Consider the following 25,787-nt stretch of genomic DNA (forward strand, 5'->3'; position numbering starts at 1 on the left):
TTCTTTCTTGTACTTAGCCACCAAGCTAACTTTATTGCATGATTTTTAGAAAATTGAAATGGCAGGTCCCTTACCATCTGTCTGGTATAATCAGCTTGTACGATAACTTGGCACCGTTGATGCACTGCAGAGACAGCATTTGAAGTTCACTTAAAAGCATTTTTTTATAACGAAAAGATAGAATAACACCGTTTAACTTAAACTGACCAAGACAATAAAGCAGTTATTTCAAAATGAACACTATAAAGATCGGGAAACTTGGTGTGGTTTAAAAGTGTAGGACTTATTTTTCTTTGTATTTTTTTTTCCTTCAGCACTAGTAAGGCAAACAACAATTAAAATCCATTACACGTCTGTACATGAAGTGCTTAAATACTCAATGTAAATCCAGATTGAAACTCTTGTTCTGAATAATGCAGTCCTTCATTGATTTTTAGTTTCTTGTGTCCTTGGAGGTTCAACTCAGTGCATACTGTGCCCTTTTTTGGTAATACCGTCTATGAATTTGTGTATTTGTAAAGCTGATGGAACTTTGTTTAGGTTTTCATAGTGCTTATTACAAATACTTTTGACCCTTTTTAACACATTAGTAGAACACTGCAGATCTGGATTAAATAAACAAATAAAGGGCAGTTAGAGGAGTTTGAAAAGTAATCTGTGGCATTTTCAGTTGTTAATATTGGTAAAATGGTTTCAATTGTCATGTAATCTTACAGCTGTCATTCAGATAGCGTTGAGCAGTGTTGATAGAAAAATCTATGTGACAAAAGAATATGCTGCTAATAATAATACTTATCATTTTGAGAATTGTAATAGTAAACTATATATAGAGAATGATAAAACCTGAGTTAGGGGTTCATTTCTGCTGATTACTTTTTACTCTTCATTATACAAATGTCGTTGTGCACAGCCTATATCCGTTTTGTGCAGCAATGTGGAATTCTGGCACATATTCGGTTTCACTTTTACATTAAGAATCAGAGTCAGAGTCCGTGTCATAATGTTATGGATCAGCAAATCAGTAGGAAGATAGCACCTTTTTTTTATAGTTAGTAAAACATTTACTTTTTTACTAGTAACTGTAGTACATACCATTTCATTCACATTGCAGTTAGTAGACCAGTACGTTTTTTTGTTTTTCCCCTATTCAGTAGAGCAGTTTTACGCTCTCACACACGCTACAAAATTAATGTTTTTATAACCATTAAACATTAACACATATCCACATATACCAGTACAATCACTTGTTATACCTATACTAGGGTGAGTCATAGCTAGGATCATTGGGAAATTAATGTTACCGGTGGACTCCAAGTTCTTCACTGCCAGTGGCAATAGATACATATCCATATCCACTAGTCCACTAGTTTATATATTAGGGCTGCTTCGACTAATCAATTAATCGGGTCTATTAATCAAGTAATTAATTGATCGACAAACAATATTTTCTCAATGTAATCGAGCAGATTTTTTTTTTCCTTCATTAAAATAATGACTGGCGATTATACGGTTAACACTAGAAGCGCCGATAGCTCTTTAAACGTTGAGGTCTAATGGATGGCAAACGATCGAATAAAACGAGCACATGTAACGGGGCTCATTCGTGCCATAATGATCCCGTTACAAAGTGACGTAACCCCTCAGTGAAAGTAGTACATGGTTGAGCCTCCCGTGGTAGGAGGCCCGGCCTTTTTAGCGTTGAGGGCTTAACGCTGCACTGCGCTGGAGGGGCACCGAGGGGAGCTCCGAACCACGTCGGCCACACACATGTATTTAAATGGAAATATTAAAACAATAAAATGATTGGTATAAATAACATCAAAGCGCTTTAATTTAAACATGTCAATACCATGAGACGTGTTTGTTTATTTGCGGCGTAATTGTCCAATCAATCTGAATACAGTTGTAAGAAGACACTTGTAATGCTAGCACATGAACGACTGTAGGTGAGGTAGAGATCGAGACTTGAACTTGATTTAAGTTTATGCAGCTAAAACGTTATAGGCATATTTAATACATATATTTAGGAAAAGTCAAGAACGGGTCTGCACAGTGTATTCATGAACACAGAGTAATTGAAATAAAATCGGTCAAACTGACCAGCCCTGCGCTTCTAGTGTTAAATGATAAAGGCAAATCAGGAGAGGGAAAGATAATCCTCTGCCATGTTGCAGCTAAACGGTATTTGTTTTTGAATTATAATTTTTATATAGCAAACCTATAAAGCATTGAGACCCCATCTCAAACTCTGAATCATTGTCGCTAAATCTCACGCATTGGGTGGGTGATTAAATAATCTGTTCGCCCCCCACTGTCACGCACTGTCGATAAACTCACTCTATGATTTATTTATTTTTTATTTATTTTTTTAATATACATTTCTATTTCATTTTTGTTACCATTGCATTAAGCATTGTTAATAGGCTACTGTAATATCAATGCCTATCATTTATTAAAGTTTTACTGTGTAGCACAACCACTTAAAGACCATTACACTTATTTTAATATATGCCTGATTAATCTACTGATTAATCAACTAATGGCCAATGATTAACCGATCAAATTTTTGTAATCGACTGACAGCCCTAATATATGTATATACACATATACACCCAGCTCTGGAAAAAATTGAGAGCACTGCAACATTATCAGTTTCTCTGGTTTTACTATGTATAAGTATGTGTTTGGGTAAGATTAACATTTTTGTTTTATTATATAAACTACTGACAACATTTCTCCCAAATTCCAAATACAATTTTGAATGGAATGGAATGGCTGCCATACATGTAGAGATGCTGATTTAAGAAAAAAATGAAGCAGTCTCTTAATTTCTCTCTCTCTCTCTCTCTCATATATATATATATATATATATATATATATATATATATATATATATATATATATATATATGGCTTTTAATTTATTTTCACTGTCTTCCTCAAGGTGAAGAAGAAAAATGTAGAAACCAGTTTTTTGACACTTATTTTTTCCATTTATTGCATTTATAGTTGAGTGTGGTCTGTGGTAGATTCCCCAAAGGCAGTTCCTTTAATAGAAAAGGTTTGGAACCAGTCACCCAGAGTACCACGGAGCACAAGCATGATTCATTCTTCTGAAAGGCTTGAAGTCAATGTCCAGACTAGCTAAACAACTAAGCAAAATGCCAAGCGGGTTGACATGTATAACAGAAACGGCCATTGCCGCAAATATGTTATCTTTGTATTGATGTGATTATAATCATAATTGATGTGTTTTGATTCACACTATGTGGTTAAGAGTAACATTTAAAAATCTAGACTTACTCTTGGGTAATTTCAAGGTGTTGTACAAAGAAGTGCTCCCAGTATATGTACTAACTCTTTCATAGTTTATATGCTTGTTGAAAATGGTTTGCTCACCTCTAGTTTTAATACATACTTAGAATTGTTAATAAAGACAGTGGAAATCCTAAATCTATGAGGTATGCATTCTGTCTTTTAATAGCAATGATGAAGATGGTAATCTAGTGATGATACCATGGAATGAACAAAGACATCGAGACAGAGACTGGTGTGAGGAACCAGAATGCAGGTAACTGTTTTCATGTTATTGTACTGCATGCAATTTTAAATAGATGTAATTATTTTATACACATAACTAATTTCTCATATGCGGTTCAGCCATCCATAGAAAGGAAATACAGACAATTATTTTTACACATATTGTGATTACAGTATAACAGTACTGGTTGGGGTGAAATCATTGATAAAACAATCAAGCAAACAGAAAAAAAAAATATATAATTTAATGCACAGTAGTTTTGTTTTGTATGCCAAAATCTAGGTTTAGGAATGATATGCTTGAACATGTATGTAGAAACAAAATGCAGATACTAATGAGGATGGCGGCATTGTTTTTGATATCCATTTAAAAGTTCAGGATTATGAATATGGATAAAGAGAAATGAAAATGTGGATGTAGGATAATGGATGTGGTTTTCTATTCTGGAAACATCGGAAGGACACTTTTAGGCTGTATCCAGCAATTTCATCTTTATCATTGTCGTTAAGTAGCCCAAATACCTTCATTTCTCTTGAAAATGTACAGGCTGCTCTGCTTACCCAGGGGATGAAAGTGCTTTTTAAAAATATATATCTTTAAATAGCTAATATGGATATCAATAATATAGATTTGTACGATCTCATTCCAATTGTGCCTTTTGTTATGTCTGTATTAGGTGCTTTGCAAAAGTTTTGTTGGACTTAATTTCTTCACTTACTAGTTATATAAATAGATTGTCACTTATTGACTATTAACAACAACAGCAAAAACATACATACATTAATACAATACTATATATGTATACCTCAGTCTCATAAACTGAAAAAATACATGATTGTGAATTATTATTTAAACTATCACTTTAATATTCATGTATCCATGTCATTGTAGAGCAATTTTGGAACCAAATCCAAATGATGAAGCTGAATTCCTTTATCAAGAGAACCCCGGATTATTGAAGTACCAAACTGCTGAGCTCTCAGTCGAGCTCCTGACTGACTGGTACCTGAAACGGGCTGAGGACATTGATAGTTTTTCCAGACAGGTGAGGAGTCTGTGCACTCTGCTTTAATGCGCTTCATCTAATTATTTACTGTTATACAATTGTAACATTATTCAGCTATTGTTGAGTGTCTCGACATTTTACTTCATATTCAATACTCAATGCTTTGATTCGCAATGCTATTATTTACCCAAGTTTTTCAACTGAGTAATGTCTCTGAATACACAGCCAGACCAAAGTCAAATGATTTACATTGTAAATAAAAACAAGAGGTTTTGAAACGAATGCATGGGCCTCCCCTGTCAGTTTACAATCCTGTGCACATCAACTTTACCAAATTGTGGAAAGCATTTTGCATTTTAAAAGATTTGTCCAGAATGGCAATGTAAAATCTTTGCAGTTTCTCAAACTAAAAGCAATCAAGATTAAAATGGGTAGAAAAAAAAAAAAAGTCTGATTCTAGCATGATTAAAGGCATTTGAATTTACGTCTGAATAGTTTGACAGCAGCCTTGACAGTCTCTCAGAAGCGCATGCTATGCACTGGTTAAGATCGATACTGGTATCTCAGTTGAATACCTAATTGCTCAAGCTATTGCCTGAGGTAATTTTGTGGAGTTATTTTAATGGGCAGCACATGTTGAATTCTGCAGCTGACAGAGTCCAATCCTGAAAAAAAACATGGCTCTTATAAAACGCTGTAACATGCGAACTTTAGTGTTAAAGGACCCGCTCTGTGAAAATTATAATTATGAAACAGGCATGTCTGACTGCTATTATCAATTAGTTACATGTCTTTTGTCTCTAGGTGGACTGTGCCTTGTCCTTGGTGCGACTGGGGAAGGAGAGAAAAATCCCAGGCCTTGAGCTCCTCTGTGACGACTTGGTTACCTTAGAGACACTGGTGTATGAAGCTGCTTGTGACCTGACCTTAACACTGAAGGATCTGCAACAGATGAAAAACATTGACAAACTGAGGCTATTAATGAAGAATGTACGCTGTGTGTTGCATGTTTTCAATTTTTTGTAAATTATTCATGTAAAGGAAAAACTAAAGTGCTTTATATTTATTTATTTATTTATTTATTTATGTAATATAATTTTAGAGCAGCCATAACCTCTCACCTTCACCTTCAATTAGAGAGTGTTTGTTGTGCTTAAATACTCTCGGTTTTATGATTTCATTCCCATCAGCTAATTAAGGTTAATTAAAAATGGTATTGGGGAAGAGCAGCCAACAAGGCTGTTTAAGCCTCTTGTGAAAATCTATCAATTTGACTTTGATGTTCCACAAATGCAATCTACAATTTAATGGCTGAGAATTGTGTGGAGCTTGTGATCTACAATTTTTCAGGAAGAGTTGTCCGTTACTATAATGTGCATCTTATATTTACATTCACAGATAGCTGATGCACTTCCCTGCTTTAATAGACTGCTTTAAAAAAATCTAACAGCCTAAAACAGCTGTGTTCAAATGCCCTTTCTATGTGTCATACAGTACACCTATAGATATACTAGAATATCATGGTTTCACATAGCTATTTTTGCTACACTGAGTTTTGTACCCTATTTCAAACGCTAATGAGTGGATTTATAAAATGGCAACATTCAAGAACAAAAGGACTGCACAATATAGTGATGCTTTTACCACCGCTAAGACCGACTACTGGTTGCTAGAGTATTGTGTAACAGATAGCGAAATGATTTGAAAAAGCTCCTGTGGAAATATTGTTTTTCAAATGTAATTAAAAGCCACCTATATCCTGCTGATGACATCTTTGTAAAATGGATGTGTTAGCTATGTCAAACATACAGTGAGGGAAAAAAGTATTTGATCCCCTGCTGATTTTGTACGTTTGCCCACTGACAAAGAAATGATCAGTCTATAATTTTAATGGTAGCTGTATTTTAATGGTGAGAGACAGAATAACAACAAAAAAATCCAGAAAAACGTATTTCAAAAAAGTTATAAATTGATTTGTATGTTAATGAGGGAAATAAGTATTTGACCCCTTCGACTTAGTACTTGGTGGCAAAACCCTTGTTGGCAATCACAGAGGTCAGATGTTTCTTGTAGTTGGCCACCAGGTTTGCACACATCTCAGGAGGGATTTTGTCCCACTCCTCTTTGCAGATCCTCTCCAAGTCATTAAGGTTTCGAGGCTGACGTTTGGCAACTCAAACCTTCAGCTCCCTCCACAGATTTTCTATGGGATTAAGGTCTGGAGACTGGCTAGGCCACTCCAGGACCTTAATGTGCTTCTTCTTGAGCCACTCCTTTGTTGCCTTGGCTGTGTGTTTTGGGTCACCCATTTTCAATGCCCTGGCTGAGGGAAGGAGGTTCTCACCCAAGATTTGACGGTACATGGCCCCGTCCATCGTCCCTTTGATGCGGTGCAGTTGTCCTGTCCCCTTAGCAGAAAAACACCCCAAAGCATAATGTTTCCACCTCCATGTTTGACGGTGGGGATGGTGTTCTTGGGGTCATTCCTCCTCCTCCAAACACGGCGAGTTGAGTTGATGCCAAAGAGCTCGATTTTGGTCTCATCTGACCACAACACTTTCACCCAGTTCTCCTCTGAATCATTCAGATGTTCATTGGCAAACTTCAGACGGGCCTGTACATGTGCTTTCTTGAGCAGGGGGACCTTGCGGGCGCTGCAGGATTTCAGTCCTTCACGGCGTAGTGTGTTACCAATTGTTTTCTTGGTGACTATGGTCCCAGCTACCTTGAGATCATTAACAAGATCCTCCCATGTAGTTCTGGGCTGATTCCTCACCGTTCTCATGATCATTGAAACTCCATGAGGTGAGATCTTGCATGGAGCCCCAGACCGAGGGAGACTGACAGTTATTTTGTGTTTCTTCCATTTGCGAATAATCGCACCAACTGTTGTCACCTTCTCACCAAGCTGCTTGGCGATGGTCTTGTAGCCCATTCCAGCCTTGTGTAGGTCTACAATCTTGTCCCTGACATCCTTGGACAGCTCTTTGGTCTTGGCCATGGTGGAGAGTTTGGAATCTGGTTGATTGATTGCTTCTGTGGACAGGTGTCTTTTATACAGGTAACCAGCTGAGATTAGGAGCACTCCCTTTAAGAGAGTGCTCCTAATCTCAGCTTTTTACCTGTATAAAAGACACCTGGGAGCCAGAAATCTTGCTGATTGATAGGGGATCAAATACTTATTTCCCTCATTAACATGCAAATCAATTTATAACTTTTTTGAAATGTGTTTTTCTGGATTTTTGTGTTGTTATTCTGTCTCTCACTGTTAAAATACACCTACCATTACAATTATAGACTGATCATTTATTTGTCAGTGGGCAAATGTACAAAATCAGCAGGGGATCAAATACTTTTCCCTCACTGTAAAGTGTAAAATGTTACTATGTACCAATATTGTACAATTCCACTGACTTGGCTATTTATTAATTGATACCTAGAAGCATTATCCTGCTTGCAATTAAAAGCATGTTCTGTCACCTTCAGTCTTCTAAAGAAAGGTACGTGAAGGACGCATACCAATGGATGGTCCCATTCCTCCATCGATGCGAGAGCCAGGAAGCAGGATCGGCCAACGCACTTCTGCGGGAATACTTGATCACTCTTTCAAAGGAGGATCTCAGCTTCCCTTTGCAGATATTTCAGCAGTCTAAACCTAATGTAAGTTTTTTTTTGTTTTGTTTGTTTGTTTGCTTGGCTTTTTATTTCCAAATTGCAGAAGTTATAAACTGGAGCAGAGGACGTAAAATAAGTATAAAATAAGTGTTTGTTACATACCAACAGAAAGTCATGTTCATACCTCATTAGTAATAAACCTGATTCTTGTCACAGCTCCCGCCACAATATTTTGTACATAACCCAATTTATGGCCCCAGGGGTGCTGACGAAAGCCAGACTCAAAACTATTACAACACTCTATAACCCCTCAGCTGTAGCGGTGAGCTGTGCTTTTTATGAGTATTAGGATGCAATATACATTTAAAATTTAAGGCCTGACTGGAGTAACTGGAATGGCCCTCAAGGATTAATTTCAGCCAACCATGATACACATTAGAAACACAGAATATAGTAATGGTCACCTTTTGGCTTAGCGGTATGAATTCCCTATGCTGTTGATTAGAAAATGACTCCTGGACTAATTTAATACCTTTCATTTCTGGGAACAAGGGCACAGTAATAACACAATTTAATGAAAAGATCTGTTCTGTCATAAAAAAAAAAAAAAGAAATTAGTATGTTTGACAGCTTTTGTGTGTGTGTAATAATGCTACTCAAACAAAATGCACGTCTGTTGATGTTAATATGATGTAATTCAATTGAAGCACAGTGATGTAGCAAACATTGCAAATATTGAAGCCTAATGTTTTCTAGGATATTTTGTACTCCCTCTAAAGTCAGAGAGTGAACCACACTCTTTTTTTAAACTCTCTCATCTGAAATATTGTAATATTTCCTGAGAATATACTCAAGGACTGCCCACATTGCTTTTCTTTAACTGCTGCTTAATCATGCATTGTCATCTATATCTATCTATCTATATATATATAGATATATATATATATATATATATATATATATATATATATATATATATAGATATATATATATATATATAGATATATACACTCACTTAAAGGATTATTAGGAACACCTGTTCAATTTCTCATTAATGCAATTATCTAACCAACCAATCACATGGCAGTTGCTTCAATGCATTTAGGGGTGTGGTCCTGGTCAAGACAATCTCCTGAACTCCAAACTGAATGTCTGAATGGGAAAGAAAGGTGATTTAAGCAATTTTGAGCGTGGCATGGTTGTTGGTGCCAGACGGGCCGGTCTGAGTATTTCACAATCTGCTCAGTTACTGGGATTTTCACGCACAACCATTTCTAGGGTTTACAAAGAATGGTGTGAAAAGGGAAAAACATCCAGTATGCGGCAGTCCTGTGGGCGAAAATGCCTTGTTGATGCTAGAGGTCAGAGGAGAATGGGCCGACTGATTCAAGCTGATAGAAGAGCAACTTTGACTGAAATAACCACTCGTTACAACCGAGGTATGCAGTAAAGCATTTGTGAAGCCACAACACGTACAACCTTGAGGCGGATGGGCTACAACAGCAGAAGACCCCACCGGGTACCACTCATCTCCACTACAAATAGGAAAAAGAGGCTACAATTTGCACAAGCTCACCAAAATTGGACAGTTGAAGACTGGAAAAATGTTGCCTGGTCTGATGAGTCTCGATTTCTGTTGAGACATTCAGATGGTAGAGTCAGAATTTGGCGTAAACAGAATGAGAACATGGATCCATCATGCCTTGTTACCACTGTGCAGGCTGGTGGTGGTGGTGTAATGGTGTGGGGGATGTTTTCTTGGCACACTTTAGGCCCCTTAGTGCCAATTGGGCATCGTTTAAATGCCACGGCCTACCTGAGCATTGTTTCTGACCATGTCCATCCCTTTATGACCACCATGTACCCATCCTCTGATGGCTACTTCCAGCAGGATAATGCACCATGTCACAAAGGTCGAATCATTTCAAATTGGTTTCTTGAACATGACAATGAGTTCACTGTACTAAACTGGCCCCCACAGTCACCAGATCTCAACCCAATAGAGCATCTTTGGGATGTGGTGGAACGGGAGCTTCGTGCCCTGGATGTGCATCCCACGAATCTCCATCAACTGCAAGATGCTATCCTATCAATATGGGCCAACATTTCTAAAGAATGCTTTCAGCACCTTGTTGAATCAATGCCACTTAGAATTAAGGCAGTTCTGAAGGCGAAAGGGGGTAAAACACAGTATTAGTATGGTGTTCCTAATAATCCTTTAGGTGAGTGTATATATATGTGTGTATATATATATATATATGTGTGTATATATATATGTGTGTATATATATATGTATATATCTATATATATATATATATATATGTGTATATATATATATGTGTATATATGTATATGTATATATGTATATTTATATATATATATGTATATATCTATATATCATAGGGAAAAAACATGCTTTGTTGAATAGATTTTAGGACTGTTTTGCGGCTAAGAAACACAGTTTCCTCTCCTTACAGTGTCAGCAGAAAATTATTGGAGATCATGACCAATTAATGTCGATAGCCCTCGAGTGCATCTATACCTGTGAAAGGGACAATCAGCTTTCTCTTTGTTATGATGTGCTAGAATGTCTTCCACAGAGAGGCTTCGGGTAAGTGGATTTAATCCTAATATGAACAATTCTAACACAATGTGTGCAATAAAACAAATGCACATAATGAAAGTGGTAATATATCCCTCTACAGCTATTTATAAAGTCTTTTAGGCTACCCTTAGGGAATTTGAAAGTTGCAATCTATCAGTGAATTCCACAACCTCTTCTTTAATGATCGCTTTTCTTCCAGCTGGATGACAATTTGCAGAATAATAGGCCAATCCCATCAGCTTATATCACTCCATGATCAGACACCTCTGTATTTACAACACCCAGACAGTGCTGCGGAGATGCTTCAGGCACATATCTGATTAACAAGGGACTACCACTTGAATGCCCTCTTCATGCTCAAAGGGGATAAACCCACATATTGTCAATATACTTAGCTCAGGGGTCTTGAATGATGACACGGTCTCCAAAGGACTTTCTCTGGAGGGGAAAAACAAACACAAGAAAACATCATGAATAAAGATTAAAACACTCTTCTAGTTTTACAGAATGACTCTGTGTAGGGGTCCTCAAACTACCTTCTGCAGGCTGAATCCCCACAATGCAATTTTCATGACCCAACCACGTAGAATTGATTAATTCTAATAGGACTGCGTGGCATTATCCATTAACAGTCTCCCTGTAGAAAGGCACTAAACCTTGAGGAAGCAATGAAAGTCGTCTCAACAGTAAATTTCATCTGTTCCCAGGGACTGAATCAAAGGCATTTCCTCAGTTATTTGTAAGAAAATTATGTGGTGTGCCATGATGTGCGGTACCACAGTGGAGTCATGACTGAAAAGAACTGACCTTTTAGAGACCTCTGTGAAAGCCAATGGATATGGAAACTAGCTCTCCTCACTGACAGAGCACAGCACATAGATGGTCTTAATGCAGTGCTGCAAGGCCATAATTTGACAGGATTTGACATGAAGCTTCAGCTTTTTCAAAAGCAGTTAGCTTTTCCATCCTAGGCTCTTCCTAAACACAGCAACATTTTGGAAACAGACTTTCCAAAGGTCTTGTACTGCAGTGTGGCTTTGCTACTGCAGCAGTTTCTGAGAGATTCCTACATTTCCGGCCATGTTCTGCTGATGTGCATCTCTTTAAAGACCTGTTTGCCATCAATGCTGAATCAGCACCACAATCACTGCAAATGGTTCTCATTGATAGTCAGTCAAACTCTGCTCTGAAAGACTGATACAGTGAGCGAGATGTGATTGTACGTTACAAGCACCTGCCGATTCTTAATTTCACAAAGACCCATTGTGAGGGCTATTGTCCAGAAGTGGAAGAGAAGTCAGAGCCGAACCCAGATGAACCCAAGAATATTTGATTACCTAGAAACTCCTAGTAGATTAATTTAGAATTAAATGGCACCTCACAGTTATGAAATGCTAGATGAACAAATTAATTTTCCACCAATCACTACTTGAAAAATATGACATAATAATTAGGCACATTTTGCTGGTGGTAGAGACATGAAGACCGTGCAACAGCAGATGGAAAGAAGAGAAATGTTTTTGGTTCACTGTGTGCACTCTCAGACTAATGTGAAAGAGTGAGTTGATGTGATAGAATAGAGTTTAAATTTGACCAATGCTGCTGTTACAACGACACATATACAACCTTAATATGCTGCATTTGATTATTTTTTTGTGCTTGTATATGGATCTATACTTGAAATTGGCAATTTAACAGCTGTCTCCTGGGAATGAAAATAGCATGTATACCTCGCCGTTCTATTACTGTAAAAACACATTTCTGTGAAGTGCTGTTGATTTAAGGCTGTTCTGAGAGAAACAAATTGCTTATGAGCACAAATTTTTACTTCTCTTTTACTTGAAATCAGGAACATTTTCCAAAGATAACCGCTATACACCATTCAAACCAGTAAAATGGCAACTTAGCCACCATAAATAAGTAACTGTTACTCTGGGTAGCCTAGCTAAATTATTTTTTGTGTAACCCAATGCTGGTGAATAATTGCTTGTGTTATTTCCCACAGAGCTGAAACAAACCTGACCAAAATACTTCATGACAAGGTGGATCAATTGGAGAAACACCTCAGGTACATAATTATTAAAGTATTCCTTAATAATGCATTTTGCTTTTTATTAACAAAATATGTGTCCAATGTTATAAAGCTACTGAGTACATTTATAAACCAATTGCAAAGATATGGATGTTTAATTTACAATTAATAAAATGGAAAAATATGTATTTCTTCTTCCACTCCTCCTTAGTTGCCAATAAAAAAAATAATATAAAGGATATTCTGAAATTACTATACAAATCTTAATCTTAACCAAGTTTAAATTTTGAAAATTGATTTTGTTTACACCCGTTTGTAATGTTGTGTTATTCTTGTTGTTTTCTGTGATTTACTGCCTTATTTCTGAAGAAGTTTAGTTTATCTTCGTATTTTTTGCTGTATGAATGGTTCAATCAGTGTACAATAGAATATGTAAGAGTATATTACACCACAAATTTGCTCCAGCTGACTGAGCACAGGCAAGGCTGTGAGCATAAAATTGTAAAAGTATCCAATTATTGAGTCTGTGTGAAGAGATTCAGCATAATTCTGGAGTGATAACGGTGTGCACTACCTCCGTACACTACCAGGTGCCAGACGCTTTCCAGGGCAAAAGGAGGTGCTTCAGAATATTCCTGCTTTTAAAACTGGGAACCGTTCTAATTCTGGCTGAGTGGAGGGTATCTATTTTAAATGAGAAAACCAATGCTTGTCTGTTTTGGCAAGACATAACAGCTTTTTATATGTTTATCAATCTTTATCAATGCAAGCTTTTGGTTTTCTCATTGAAAAGGGGGCAGATTTCAGTGGTTCTGTGGATAGGCTAAATTTACTCACCTCGGGTAAACAAAAAGAGACCTAAAGAAATGTCGACCCTCTGTGCACATCATTGATAATTAACTCCAGATGTTAAAATGAGAGTATACCATATGGTACCTAGATCAAGGAGAAATGTCAAGAGGGGTCCATGTTGGAATCATTGTGTTCCTATGGTAAAATGTCATCTGAACATTTAGAAAGGATATTGTTGTAAAAGCACTTTTTAATATCTCCTGATGTCGCTCTTTGAGGCAATTTAATCCATAAACAAATTAATACACAGAAAACCCAGAAGTATTTACAAGTTGCAACAAACAGACACACGAGAGTACAGGTGAGAGGCAGTCATCTTGTTGTTTTCCTAGTTTCAGACCATTCTTAGCATTCCTCATTTTGTTTTAACTTTGCCTTAATTGAAGTCAATTAAGTTCAGCTGCTGAGTTGGTGAAAGGAAACAGGTTGTAGAAAGGTGATTTTAGTCAAAGACTAGCAGGAATTCTGTTGCAGGAGGAGCCAGGTGGGGCCAGTTAGGTTTGAATTGGAGGCCGGTAGACAAAAGCTACTTAAAGCAGCTGTTGAGAGAGAAATCTCGGTCACAAAAAGTTAACAGTTGACTAGGGAACAGAAGCCAAGAGAAAAACTTCAACATTTAGAAGCATGTGGCCACTACAGTGCCAGGTTTCCAGAATGATTGCCTTCCTGGATGAACTTGTGAACATTGTGAACTATATTAGTGATATAGAAGAATTGGTCAATCAGCCCATGAGAGAGATGGTGTGCACGCCAAAACCTAGGAGAGTTGAGACAACGTAGAGAACTGCTGGGTTTACAGTAGGTCGTAAACTGCAGAAAAGGGTGTGCACAACCTATAGAGACATCCCAAAAGCTAGAAATGCCCAACAGGTTCCAACTGCTGGACACCGAGTTGGACAGTGACAGCTCAGAGGGTGATGGGAGGGCAGCTGAGCAACAGAGCACCATGGTGCCCACTCCCCCCAAGAAGAGGGAGATAGTTATAGTAGGAAATTCAGTCCTTAGAGGTGTAGATCACACAGTGTGTTCTAGTGCTAAGAAAACCCGCATGGTATCGTGCCTGCCTGGTGCTCAGGTTGCATATCTCCCTAAACTAGTAGACGGGCTACTGGACAAAGCCGGGGGGGGAATCCACTGGTCATAGTCCACATTGGAACCAATGGCATAGGAAAAGGCAGGGCAGAGGTTCTGCAAGACACATTTAAAGAGTTAGGAACGAACCTCAAGAGCAGAAACTCCACAGTAGTTTTCTCCGAAATACTTCCAGTACCACGTGCCAGGCCAGGTAGACAGGCAGAGATTAGAAAGTTTAACACGTGGCTGAAATCTTGGTGTAGGGAAGAGGGTTTTAGATTTATGGAGCATTGGTCTTTCTTCTGGGATAGATGGGACCTGTACAAACCGGACAGTCTACATCTAAACAGAAGGGGGGGCTAATGCATTGGGAGAGTGTATGTGCAGAGTAAATGAGAATCTTTTAAACTAGGGACCAGGGGGGCAGGGAGCTCTGACAATGGGAGATGTTCCACTAAGGAAAGAAAACAAAGGGAAACTGCAAGTAGGAAAGTTCTGAAAGGTTTGTACCTCAATGCCAGGAGTATAAGGAACAAGATGTTAGACCTAGAAGCCACAGTGCTGGCGTGTGACTATGATGTTGTAGGAGTGACAGAAACATGGCTTACAGAAAATAATAGGGATTAATACAAATTGAAAGGATACACACAGTTTAGGAGGGACAAGCATAATCGAAGAGGAGGTGGGGTAGCATTATATGTCAAAAATAACATTGAGGCAGAAAAAATCAAATTAGATCCTAGTAACAAAACAGAATCTTTGTGGGTTACATTTGTGCACAAAAGATCCGGAGGATTAGTGGTAGGAGTGTGTTACAGACCACCCAACTCAGATATTCAGATGTACAGTGTAATCAGGACTGCATATAGCAAGGATGTGGATTTCAATTTCCCAAACATACACTGGGAAAGCCTGGTTGGAACTACAGACGCAGAAATAGAAATGGTTGAGATGGTAAATGACTGCTTTCTAACTCAATTTGTCGGGGAGCCAACCAGCGAGAGTGCATGCATTGACTTGATCTTTTCAGGTGACCAAGATAGAGTCAGAGGGACACTAGTTAGAGAACTGTGATCACAGTATAGTTAGCTTTGAGGCATTTAAAAAGAAAACAAGGACAATGTCTAAAACAATGGTCTATAATTTTAGAAAAGCAAACCTTGAAGGTATGAGGCAGCACTTAGAAGAGTTAGACTGGAGCACATTGGATACAGATTCAGTTGAAAACGGTTATATTTTAAGAATATACTACTTGAGACTCAGAAGAAATTTGTACCAAAACTTGAGGACCAAAAAACATTGGCCAAAATGGTTTAATAGCAGTATGCAAAAAATATCAAGAGAAAGAAAATGTTGTATAGCGTATACAAAAGGAATAGAGAATAGAGACATACCACAGGTTAACAACCAGTCCAGTCAAACCCTAAGAGAGATCAGGATAAATGAGGAGGAGTTACTAAATGGATTAGCATAATTAAAAACAAACAAATCACCTGGGCCAGATGGTATATTTCCAACAGTGCTTAAAGAATTGAGGGAAATTATTTATAGGCCGCTAACTCAAATATTCCAAATGACACTTAGAACAGGGAACAACTCACTGGAAGATGGCAAATGTTATACTAATCTACAAGAAAGCGGAAAAAACTGAGCCAGGAAATTACAGACCAGTCAGCCTCACCTGCATCACTTGTAAAATGTTGGAAAAATGATAAGACATAAAATAGAGGAGCATCTTAATAAAAAACATATTCTTGGAGATAGTCAACATGGGTTTAGACGAGGCAGATCATGTCTTACTAATTTATTAGAATTTTTTGAACATGCAACTGCAGCTCTAGATCACGTGAAAGCATATGATATGATATACTTAGATTTCCAAAAAGCTTTTGATAAGGTTCCACACCAAAGACTGATCCTCAAATTGGAAGCTGTAGGCATTCAGGTTAATGTAAGTAGATGGATTATGAACTGGTTGATGTATAGGAAGCAGAGGGTGTTGATTAGAGGAGTTGCTTCTAACTGGAGTGAGGTTGTTAGTGGAGTTCCACAGGGATCAGTACTAGGGCCTTTGCTTTTTCTAATCTATATTAATGATCTGGACTCTGGGATAGTTAGCAAACTTGTCAAATTTGCATGATACTAAAATAGGTGGCTCAGCAGATACAATCTTGGCAGCACAGGTTATTCAAAGGCACTTAGATAATATTCAGTTGTGGGCTGACACCTGGCAGATGAAATTCAATGTGGACAAGTGCAAGGTATTACATGCAGGTAACAAAAATATCCACTATAATTACACTATGGGAGGGATAGAACTAGATGAAGTAACGCATGAGAAAGACCTAGGAGTCTACGTGGACGCCTCACTTTCTCCTTCCATGTGGGGAAGCAATAAAAAAGGCAAACGGGAGGTATATTGTCAAAAGTGTAGAATTGAGAACAAGGGCAGTAATGTTCATACTGTACAATGCACTAGTTAGACCTCATCTGGATACTGTGTACAGTTCTGGGCTCCACACTTCAAGAAAGATATCACTGCTCTAGAGGCAGTTCAGAGGAGAGCAACCAGACTTATTCCAGGTCTGAAGGGAAAGTCCTACTGAGAGACTGAGGGAACTGAACCTTTTCACCCTGGAACAGAGGAGACTACGTGGGGACTTGATTCAAGTCTTCAAAATCATGAAAGGCATCGACCACATCAAACCAGAGGAGCTTTTTCAGATCAGCAGGGACACATGCACCCAGGGACACAAATGGAAATTGGGCTTCAAGAGATTCAAGATGGAAAACAGGAGACACTTCTTCACACAGAGAGTCGTCACAATCTGGAACAAACACCCCAGCGATGTGGTTGAAGCTGAAAATTTGGAAACATTTAAAAATAGACTGCATAGGATCCTTGGATCACTTAGTTATTAATGGACACCAAACAAGCATGATGGGTCGAATGTCCTCCTCTCTCGTTTGTAAACTTTCTCATGTTCTTATGAATACCTTTCAACCACAGTTTTCCTTTAAGTTACTGACAAGGTTTTACGGCACTTTATTTTCCATTAAACATACTGTCATACATAAATTCTTACATTGTAGTATGCCCATTCCAACTACAATATAAACAAGTAATAAAACATTCTTTACTTATTATATGTAGGTTACTTCCTGTTGATGAAGCATTTACTTATTTGTATTTTAATTTGTGTTTGTGTACTGCAGTGTTGCTGAGAATCTGGAGAAGAATGGACTACAAAAACCCATTTCATTTGTGAGGAACAGCCAAACCAACCGTGAAGAAGCACATCAACTGATGGTGAAGCTCACCCGGCACACTGGGCGCAAGTATGCCAATTCAGTGCTATAACCCAGGGAATCAGTAGGCATTTTCTGTTAATTCAGATCATTAAACTCAGAAAATATGATCTGAACTCAGAATTGTGAAGTGTGAAGAATATCTAGAGTGTTGACAATTGCAACCAAATGTATTCATTTGCTTAATAAAGTACTATTGTTGATATGTAAATCAAAAAGACTTTTGATTAGGTCTTTGCAAAGTCTGCCATTAGACATTATCAAGGGGATGAATACATTTGGAAGCTGTATCTAACTATCATTATTATTACACGTTTTTATCAATTTACTATCGAAGGGTAGTCGGAAAAGACCAATATAGATAGATCGTTCTGTTTATGTGTAGTTGATCTTACTGATACCGAAGCCAATTCGGAATACAAAAAGGAACAAGATTCTGGAAATTAACTTTCCCCCAGTAGATGTCTCTGTTTTGCATTTTGAAATCCGAGATTGCACAAGGTGTCCAAGAACCTCTATGCACTGCTGTGTTGGTTTACTCGTAGGAATCCACCTGTGAGTGAAAATCATTGGAAAGGGCTGCTCCAGGACTTGCTGGACATGCAGAACATTGTATATACATGCCTGGAACAAGACGCATGCTATCAGGTAGTGTTTTACAGCTTCTGTTGCTCTATCATTATCCTTAATATTTTTTATTCCTTCAGATCTTTTTCAGATCAAATTCATACACTCTGCCCGACACTGTGGCACTTATTAAAAAGCAACAGGTCCCCTGCATGGTGACATCTGTTCAATCTCACTCTGCTCGCTTCTGAGAATACAATAACAACACTGTGAGAACTCATCCTCAGATCAAATTGCTCGGTTGAGTTTAAGCCTACGAAAAACGGAAATTGTTGCTGAACCTGTAAGTCTCGCAACTTGATAAAAGTCCACTTAATTGATACTGGGAGAAAAAAGTCCAATAACAGTAAGATCTGATTAAAGCCTGCTCTGTTTGCAAACTCATTTTTTAAATATAGGACATTAAATTAAACTACATACTAGTATATTTAAAAAAATGTAAATATAAAGTGTAAATGAACAAATAGTAAAAAACACTAAATGAGGATCACAATTTCTACATATATACAAATCCTGACTTTATTTTTGCAAGAAATACTGTAAGTATTATTTCTGGCTTCTTCAGTACACCATGTTTTGAGTCTGAATTGAAGTCAGTTAATTTCACAACATATTTCCTGGTAGGAGCGAAACAAAAGGCTATTAATCATGATCCTGGTGTTAATTCTTGAAACTGAGAAAAGAGGAAAATGGTTTCCTGCTTAATTAAGGTTGTGTGTTATTTTATCCCCTGTGGAAATCATGTGTGTGCTCCCCTGATTCACATGAATATGCTCAATGCTTTCTGCTCTCAGACGCTGTGCATGTTGGCATTTTTTGCAGATTGACATACATAATGTAAATCTGCAGCCTGTGTTCCTCTGCAGTAGTCACGACCCACATCCCAGCCCTGCTCTTTTCTGCTTTCTTTAAAGAAACATTAGTGTTAAAATAATCGAGCCTCGCGTTACTCATATAACACACGTCAGAGTGGAAGGAAACAAAGGTTGATGATCCCGCATCTTCAGTTAAATCACCTCTCTACTGCACAACCCCCTCTACATTATTTTCCTGAGTTATTAAGCCCTTCAAGGCTGAGCGGTGCTTTGAACAACTTCATACTGTTAAGCCCAGGTTGCCAGATTTGGGATTCTTCCTGTTCTGAAACAAAGACTGTAAATCGAAGATCTGAGACGTTAGCCATGGACGTCCAGTAGGGAATCTGCCACTGACACTCCATTTTATCGTGTTTTTCCACAAGAGATAATAGTGTAGCATAGCAAACTGTACAGGGATACTGCTTCATCTATATAGGGCAGGCAATGACATTGCATATACAGTCTGAAGAACAAGCATGAAAAATGTATGCAGATTTTAACTTTTTCTGATCCTCTTGATAATTTTAACCTTTTTTCTGTGATCAGAAACTCTCTGAAGAAGCCAACTATGTTTAATTTTGCAATAGCTGCAAATCACATGGCGTACCAATTTATCTGCACAGTCATTGATAGGCTCACTGAAAAATGATCATGACTAGTTTGCCATCCGTGGTTTATGATTTCACAATTGTCAAATTGTCAGTTTGTAGAATATAACTAATGAGTAAATTAGTAAATATTAAGGAATTTAAAGATGTTAAGGAAACATATGGTTCAGTTTATTTCTTTAAAGGAACACTGCAAAAAAAATTGGTTTTGAGACTTTTGACTTCATCTTTTTAACATTACTTCATAATTGAAGCCATATGTGGATATTGTTTTTTGTGTGTGCGCTTTTGTGTTATTATGATTTATAAAAGGAAACTCTCAACAGCATCCACAGAAAATACCTTCCTAATCTTACTTTGAACATTTTTCTTCACTTTACACTGAATCATTATGCTTACTGCTGCATACTGAATAGAATAAAATACAATACAATACCTCCCGAAGCTTTATAAACCATAAGCATATATATACACTCACCTAAAGGATTATTAGGAACACCATACTAATACTGTGTTTGACCCCCTTTCGCCATCAGAACTGCCTTAATTCTACGTGGCATTGATTCGACAAGGTGCTGAAAGCATTCTTTAGAAATGTTGGCCCATATTGATAGGATAGCATCTTGCAGTTGATGGAGATTTGTGGGATGCACATCCAGGGCACGAAGCTCCCGTTCCACCACATCCCAAAGATGCTCTATTGGGTTGAGATCTGGTGACTGTGGGGGCCAGTTTAGTACAGTGAACTCATTGTCATGTTCAAGAAACCAATTTGAAATGATTCGACCTTTGTGACATGGTGCATTATCCTGCTGGAAGTAGCCATCAGAGGATGGGTACATGGTGGTCATAAAGGGATGGACATGGTCAGAAACAATGCTCAGATAGGCCGTGGCATTTAAACGATGCCCAATTGGCACTAAGGGGCCTAAAGTGTGCCAAGAAAACATCCCCCACACCATTACACCACCACCACCAGCCTGCACAGTGGTAACAAGGCATGATGGATCCATGTTCTCATTCTGTTTACGCCAAATTCGGACTCTACCATCTGAATGTCTCAACAGAAATCGAGACTCATCAGACCAGGCAACATTTTTCCAGTCTTCAACTGTCCAATTTTGGTGAGCTTGTGCAAATTGTAGCCTCTTTTTCCTATTTGTAGTGGAGATGAGTGGTACCCGGTGGGGTCTTCTGCTGTTGTAGCCCATCCGCCTCAAGGTTGTACGTGTTGTGGCTTCACAAATGCTTTGCTGCATACCTCGGTTGTAACGAGTGGTTATTTCAGTCAAAGTTGCTCTTCTATCAGCTTGAATCAGTCGGCCCATTCTCCTCTGACCTCTAGCATCAACAAGGCATTTTTGCCCACAGGACTGCCGCATACTGGATGTTTTTCCCTTTTCACACCATTCTTTGTAAACCCTAGAAATGGTTGTGCGTGAAAATCCCAGTAACTGAGCAGATTGTGAAATACTCAGACCGGCCCGTCTGGCAACCAACAACCATGCCACGCTCAAAATTGCTTAAATCACCTTTCTTTCCCATTCAGACATTCAGTTTGGAGTTCAGGAGATTGTCTTGACCAGGACCACACCCCTAAATGCATTGAAGCAACTGCCATGTGATTGGTTGATTAGATAATTGCATTAATGAGAAATTGTACAGGTGTTCCTAATAATCCTTTAGGTGAGTGTGTGTATATATATATATATATATATATATATATATATATATATATATATATATATATATATATATATATATATATATATATATATATGCACACACGCACACACACATACATATACGGAAACGCACACACCCTCCAGGCTCATTGTTATGGAAGATCACAGTTAGTGTTAAAGATGTTCCTGTTTAAATGCAATGGTGTTTGATCAGCAGCTACTGATCAGCAGTTTCGGCAGTGGTGATAGATCATCTTTATCTCTCATGCCTTTGCTATTTCAGCTTTATTTTTTTGAGAAAAAATCATTTAGAAGCTCTTTCTGGTTAGGAACATCTGCTGTTTTATTGGTCCATATACTCTCATCTTAGATGGCACAAAATGATGCAAAACACAGAAATGGCACAGATCAGTGGGATGTTATACAGAATAATTACGAAATTATGCATGCATATTACAAACCTATCTTCTCAAATGACTCTGACCTTCATGTCAAATGTGGCATGTTTCCACTTTTCAAGGACTGTTAAGTAGTTCATAGAGTGTTTTAGTTGTTGAAAATACATGTGTGTGTGTGTATGTGTGTGTGTATATATATATATATATATATATATATATTTATATTTATATATATATATATATATAGGGCTTAATTAGTGGCATTGTAAAGGCTTTTACAGGCTGCACCCCTCATGATAACCTAGCATGAGGCTGCACCCCTCACGATAACAAAAATTACTATCATGAACCAAAAAGCCCAAACATAACTAAAGGGTTAATTAAAAGCTAATTAAGGGTAGGGCATTTCAGATCGATCAAAGGTAAAACCCCTACTGAAATCTCCATCGGCTTCCTACAATTTTCAAGAAAACTCATTAACTTATGATCTACTTGTTGCAGAAGTAATGTCATGTATTGTATTTCTTTAAAATAATACCTGACTTTTATTCATACATTGCAGAAACTGTTTCTCCTGCGTAAATGCGCTTAAACTTAATGCTATACTGAAATATTCTAGGTTGTGAATTTCATGTTGTGTTGGCCAATTTCAGAGTATTTTAAACTCTTTCTTCTTGACTTTGCAGTCTGACAGCAGTCGTGACAGTGGGTAACACAAATTAATTATGAAATCTAATTTTCAATGCTGTAAAATACTACATAAGCCCCCGGCACCGTAATTAATCCATAGAAAGATTTTAGAGTTTAATGTGTTGTTTGCAAACACAAAAGCACATAACATTTATTTGCCCTGTTTTTCAAATATATGTAGATGTGTGCATTGGTTTAATGATCAAACCAATTTTCTTCATAGGGCAACTAACAGATATAATACAAAATATATAATCTATGAAGTCCCACATAATAAGTGGTTGAGACTTTCTTATTAGACCAGCGGGCCATAACAAACCACAAATTCTAGCTTTTGACTCATCTTACCTTCTACGTGTTGTTTGACTTCCTTTTCATCAATGTAGGTGTCGGCTGAGGAAGATTGACCCCCTGCTATGTCAATCAATAGGAATAAAACCATACTGATCTCATATACTTCCCCCTGCTGGTATCCTAACTTGTAGCGTGCAAGTGTGATGTTTTAATTTCCAAAAAAAGGAAATTATATCTTTGTATTTATTTTTCTAATTTTTTTATTTAGCTAATATATGTTCTTTATCTCAAAACCAAATATTTACAGGAGCAAATGTCGAGATGTTGGTATAGCTCACATGAATGACCAGCACTCCTTTCTGTAGGGCTAACATCTTTTCACCTTTCAGATATTTACTGAAAGCCTGCTGTGCTCCAGCCGCCTGGAAAATATCCGCCTGGCTGGGCAGATGATGCACTGCAGCGCCGTATCGCAGGACACGCCCGTTAGCGTGGCCTTCCGAGGGAAAGCACACTCCAAGGTCAGCTACACGAAGAGCATTGAGCTGGTCCTGGCAGCAGCTAGGGAATACTTCAATTCCTCCACATCTCTGACTGACAACTGCATGCACTTGGCCAGGTAAAAGAAAAAGAAAAACTAAATCAATCTAAATACTTTTTTGTTTGTTTTATATGGCCACTTTTTTAAATTATGGCTTATTTGTCAACTTTGTTATCCTTAGTCTACTGGAAAGAATTAATCACACTTTTTTTTTTTTTTCTTCAGCGGTTAAAGTTTTTGTAATTACTAGTGAGACCATTGATTACCACGATTCAGTCTCAGTCTGCAGTTGATTGAAATTGCCATGAAAATAAAATGTGAAAAATTGGTTGTTTATCAGGAATAATGAAATTCTCAGTAATTAATAGTAAAACTATGAATGTGGATAATAAGAAAGTTCTCTGCAAATTGCAGCAGTTTATAAAACACAATATTGTTGGTCATAAACAACCTAATTTTACATTCTAATGCACACACACAAACACATAAATACATCCATGTATATTTTCATTTCAAAATGAACTCAAGGTGTAGCTTTTTCTGTCAAATCCCAGTCCAGATGCAACATTTTAACTTTTTTATTTGTATTTTTTTTTTAATTTTTATATGTACACGATCAGCCATAACATTATGACCACTGACAGGTGAAGTGAATAACACTGATAATCTCGTTTTCATGGCACCTGTCAGTGGGTGGGATATATTAGGCAGTAATGAACATTTTGTCCTCAAAGTGTTAGAAGCAGGAAAAATGGGCAAGCGTTAGGATCTGAGTGACTTTGACAAGGGCCAAATTGTGATGGCTAGACGACTGGGTCAGAGCATCTCCAAAACTGCAGCTCTTGTGGGGTGTTCCCGGTCTGCAGTGGTCATTACCTATCAAAAGTGGTCCAAGAAAAGAAAAGTGGTGAACCGGAGACAGGGTCATGGGCTGGCCCGTGTGGTCGGATCCAACAGACGAGCTACTGTAGCTCAAATTGCTGAAAAAGTTAATGCTGGTTCTGATAGAAAGTTGTCAGAACACACAGTGCATCGCAGTTTGTTGCGTATGGGGCTGCGTAGCCGCAGACCAGTCAGGGTGCCCATGCTGACCCCTGTCCACTGCCAAAAGCGCCTACAATGGGCACGTGAGCATCAGAACTGGAACACGGAGCAATGGAAGAAGGTGGCCTGGTCTGATGAATCATGTGTTCTTTTACATCACGTGGATGGCCGGGTGCGTGTGCATCGCTTACCTGGAGAACACATGGCAACAGGATGCACTATGGGAGGAAGGCAAGCTGGCGGAGGCAGTGTGATGCTTTGGGCAATGTTCTGCTGGGAAACCTTGTATCCTGCCATTCATGTGGATGTTACTTTGACACGTACCACCTACCTAAGCATTTTTGCAGACCATGTACACCATTTCATGGAAATGGTATTCCCTGATGGCATTGGCCTCTTTCAGCAGGATAATGCGCTCTGCCGCAAAGCAAAAATGGTTCAGGAATGGTTTGAGGAACACAACAATGAGTTCAAGGTGTCGACTTGGCCTCCAAATTCCCCAGATCTCAGTCCAATCGAGCATCTGTGGGATGTGCTGACCAAACAAGTCCGATCCATGGAGGCCCCACCTCGCAACTTACAGGACTTAAAGGATCTGCTGCTAACGTCTTGGTGCCAGATACCACAGCACACCTTCAGAGGTCTAGTGGAGTCCATGCCTCGATGGGTCAGGGCTGTTTTGGCGGCAAAAGGAGGACCTACACAATATTAGGCAGGTGGTCATAATGTTATGGCTGATCGGTGTATATCAACTGCAATTCAAAGTATCCCTACTGTATATTGTAGATATGCTAGAATATGTTTTTTATTGGATATTTCTCAGGTAGTTTTAACTGAATAAGTTTAACTAACACATGTATACTGTATTTCCAATTATATTAGAAACAAACAAACCTGATATGCAAGTGGACTATAGGGTGGGAAGTTTATGAATGTAAACTTTACATAAAAAATACTATCCTCAAGATCAATAATGCCTTTTTCATGACAGACTGTGAGTACTTATACAT

General features: G+C 38.1%; 1 protein-coding gene across 1 annotated transcript in view; it reads left to right on the plus strand.

The window, feature by feature from the left end:
• Positions 1-25,787, plus strand: part of nbas (NBAS subunit of NRZ tethering complex) — a 198,510-nt gene that overhangs the window by 42,999 nt on the left and 129,724 nt on the right. Inside the window, exons 22-30 of the mRNA XM_066705652.1 lie at positions 3,484-3,570; positions 4,432-4,585; positions 5,351-5,536; positions 8,033-8,206; positions 10,639-10,772; positions 12,772-12,834; positions 17,941-18,063; positions 18,579-18,681; positions 23,582-23,811. Of these exons, the coding sequence (XP_066561749.1) occupies positions 3,484-3,570; positions 4,432-4,585; positions 5,351-5,536; positions 8,033-8,206; positions 10,639-10,772; positions 12,772-12,834; positions 17,941-18,063; positions 18,579-18,681; positions 23,582-23,811 (1,254 nt within the window). The remainder of the gene's footprint in view (positions 1-3,483; positions 3,571-4,431; positions 4,586-5,350; positions 5,537-8,032; positions 8,207-10,638; positions 10,773-12,771; positions 12,835-17,940; positions 18,064-18,578; positions 18,682-23,581; positions 23,812-25,787) is intronic.

This window comes from Amia ocellicauda, chromosome 1 (genome assembly GCF_036373705.1).
Source record: "Amia ocellicauda isolate fAmiCal2 chromosome 1, fAmiCal2.hap1, whole genome shotgun sequence".
Taxonomy (NCBI): domain Eukaryota; kingdom Metazoa; phylum Chordata; class Actinopteri; order Amiiformes; family Amiidae; genus Amia; species Amia ocellicauda.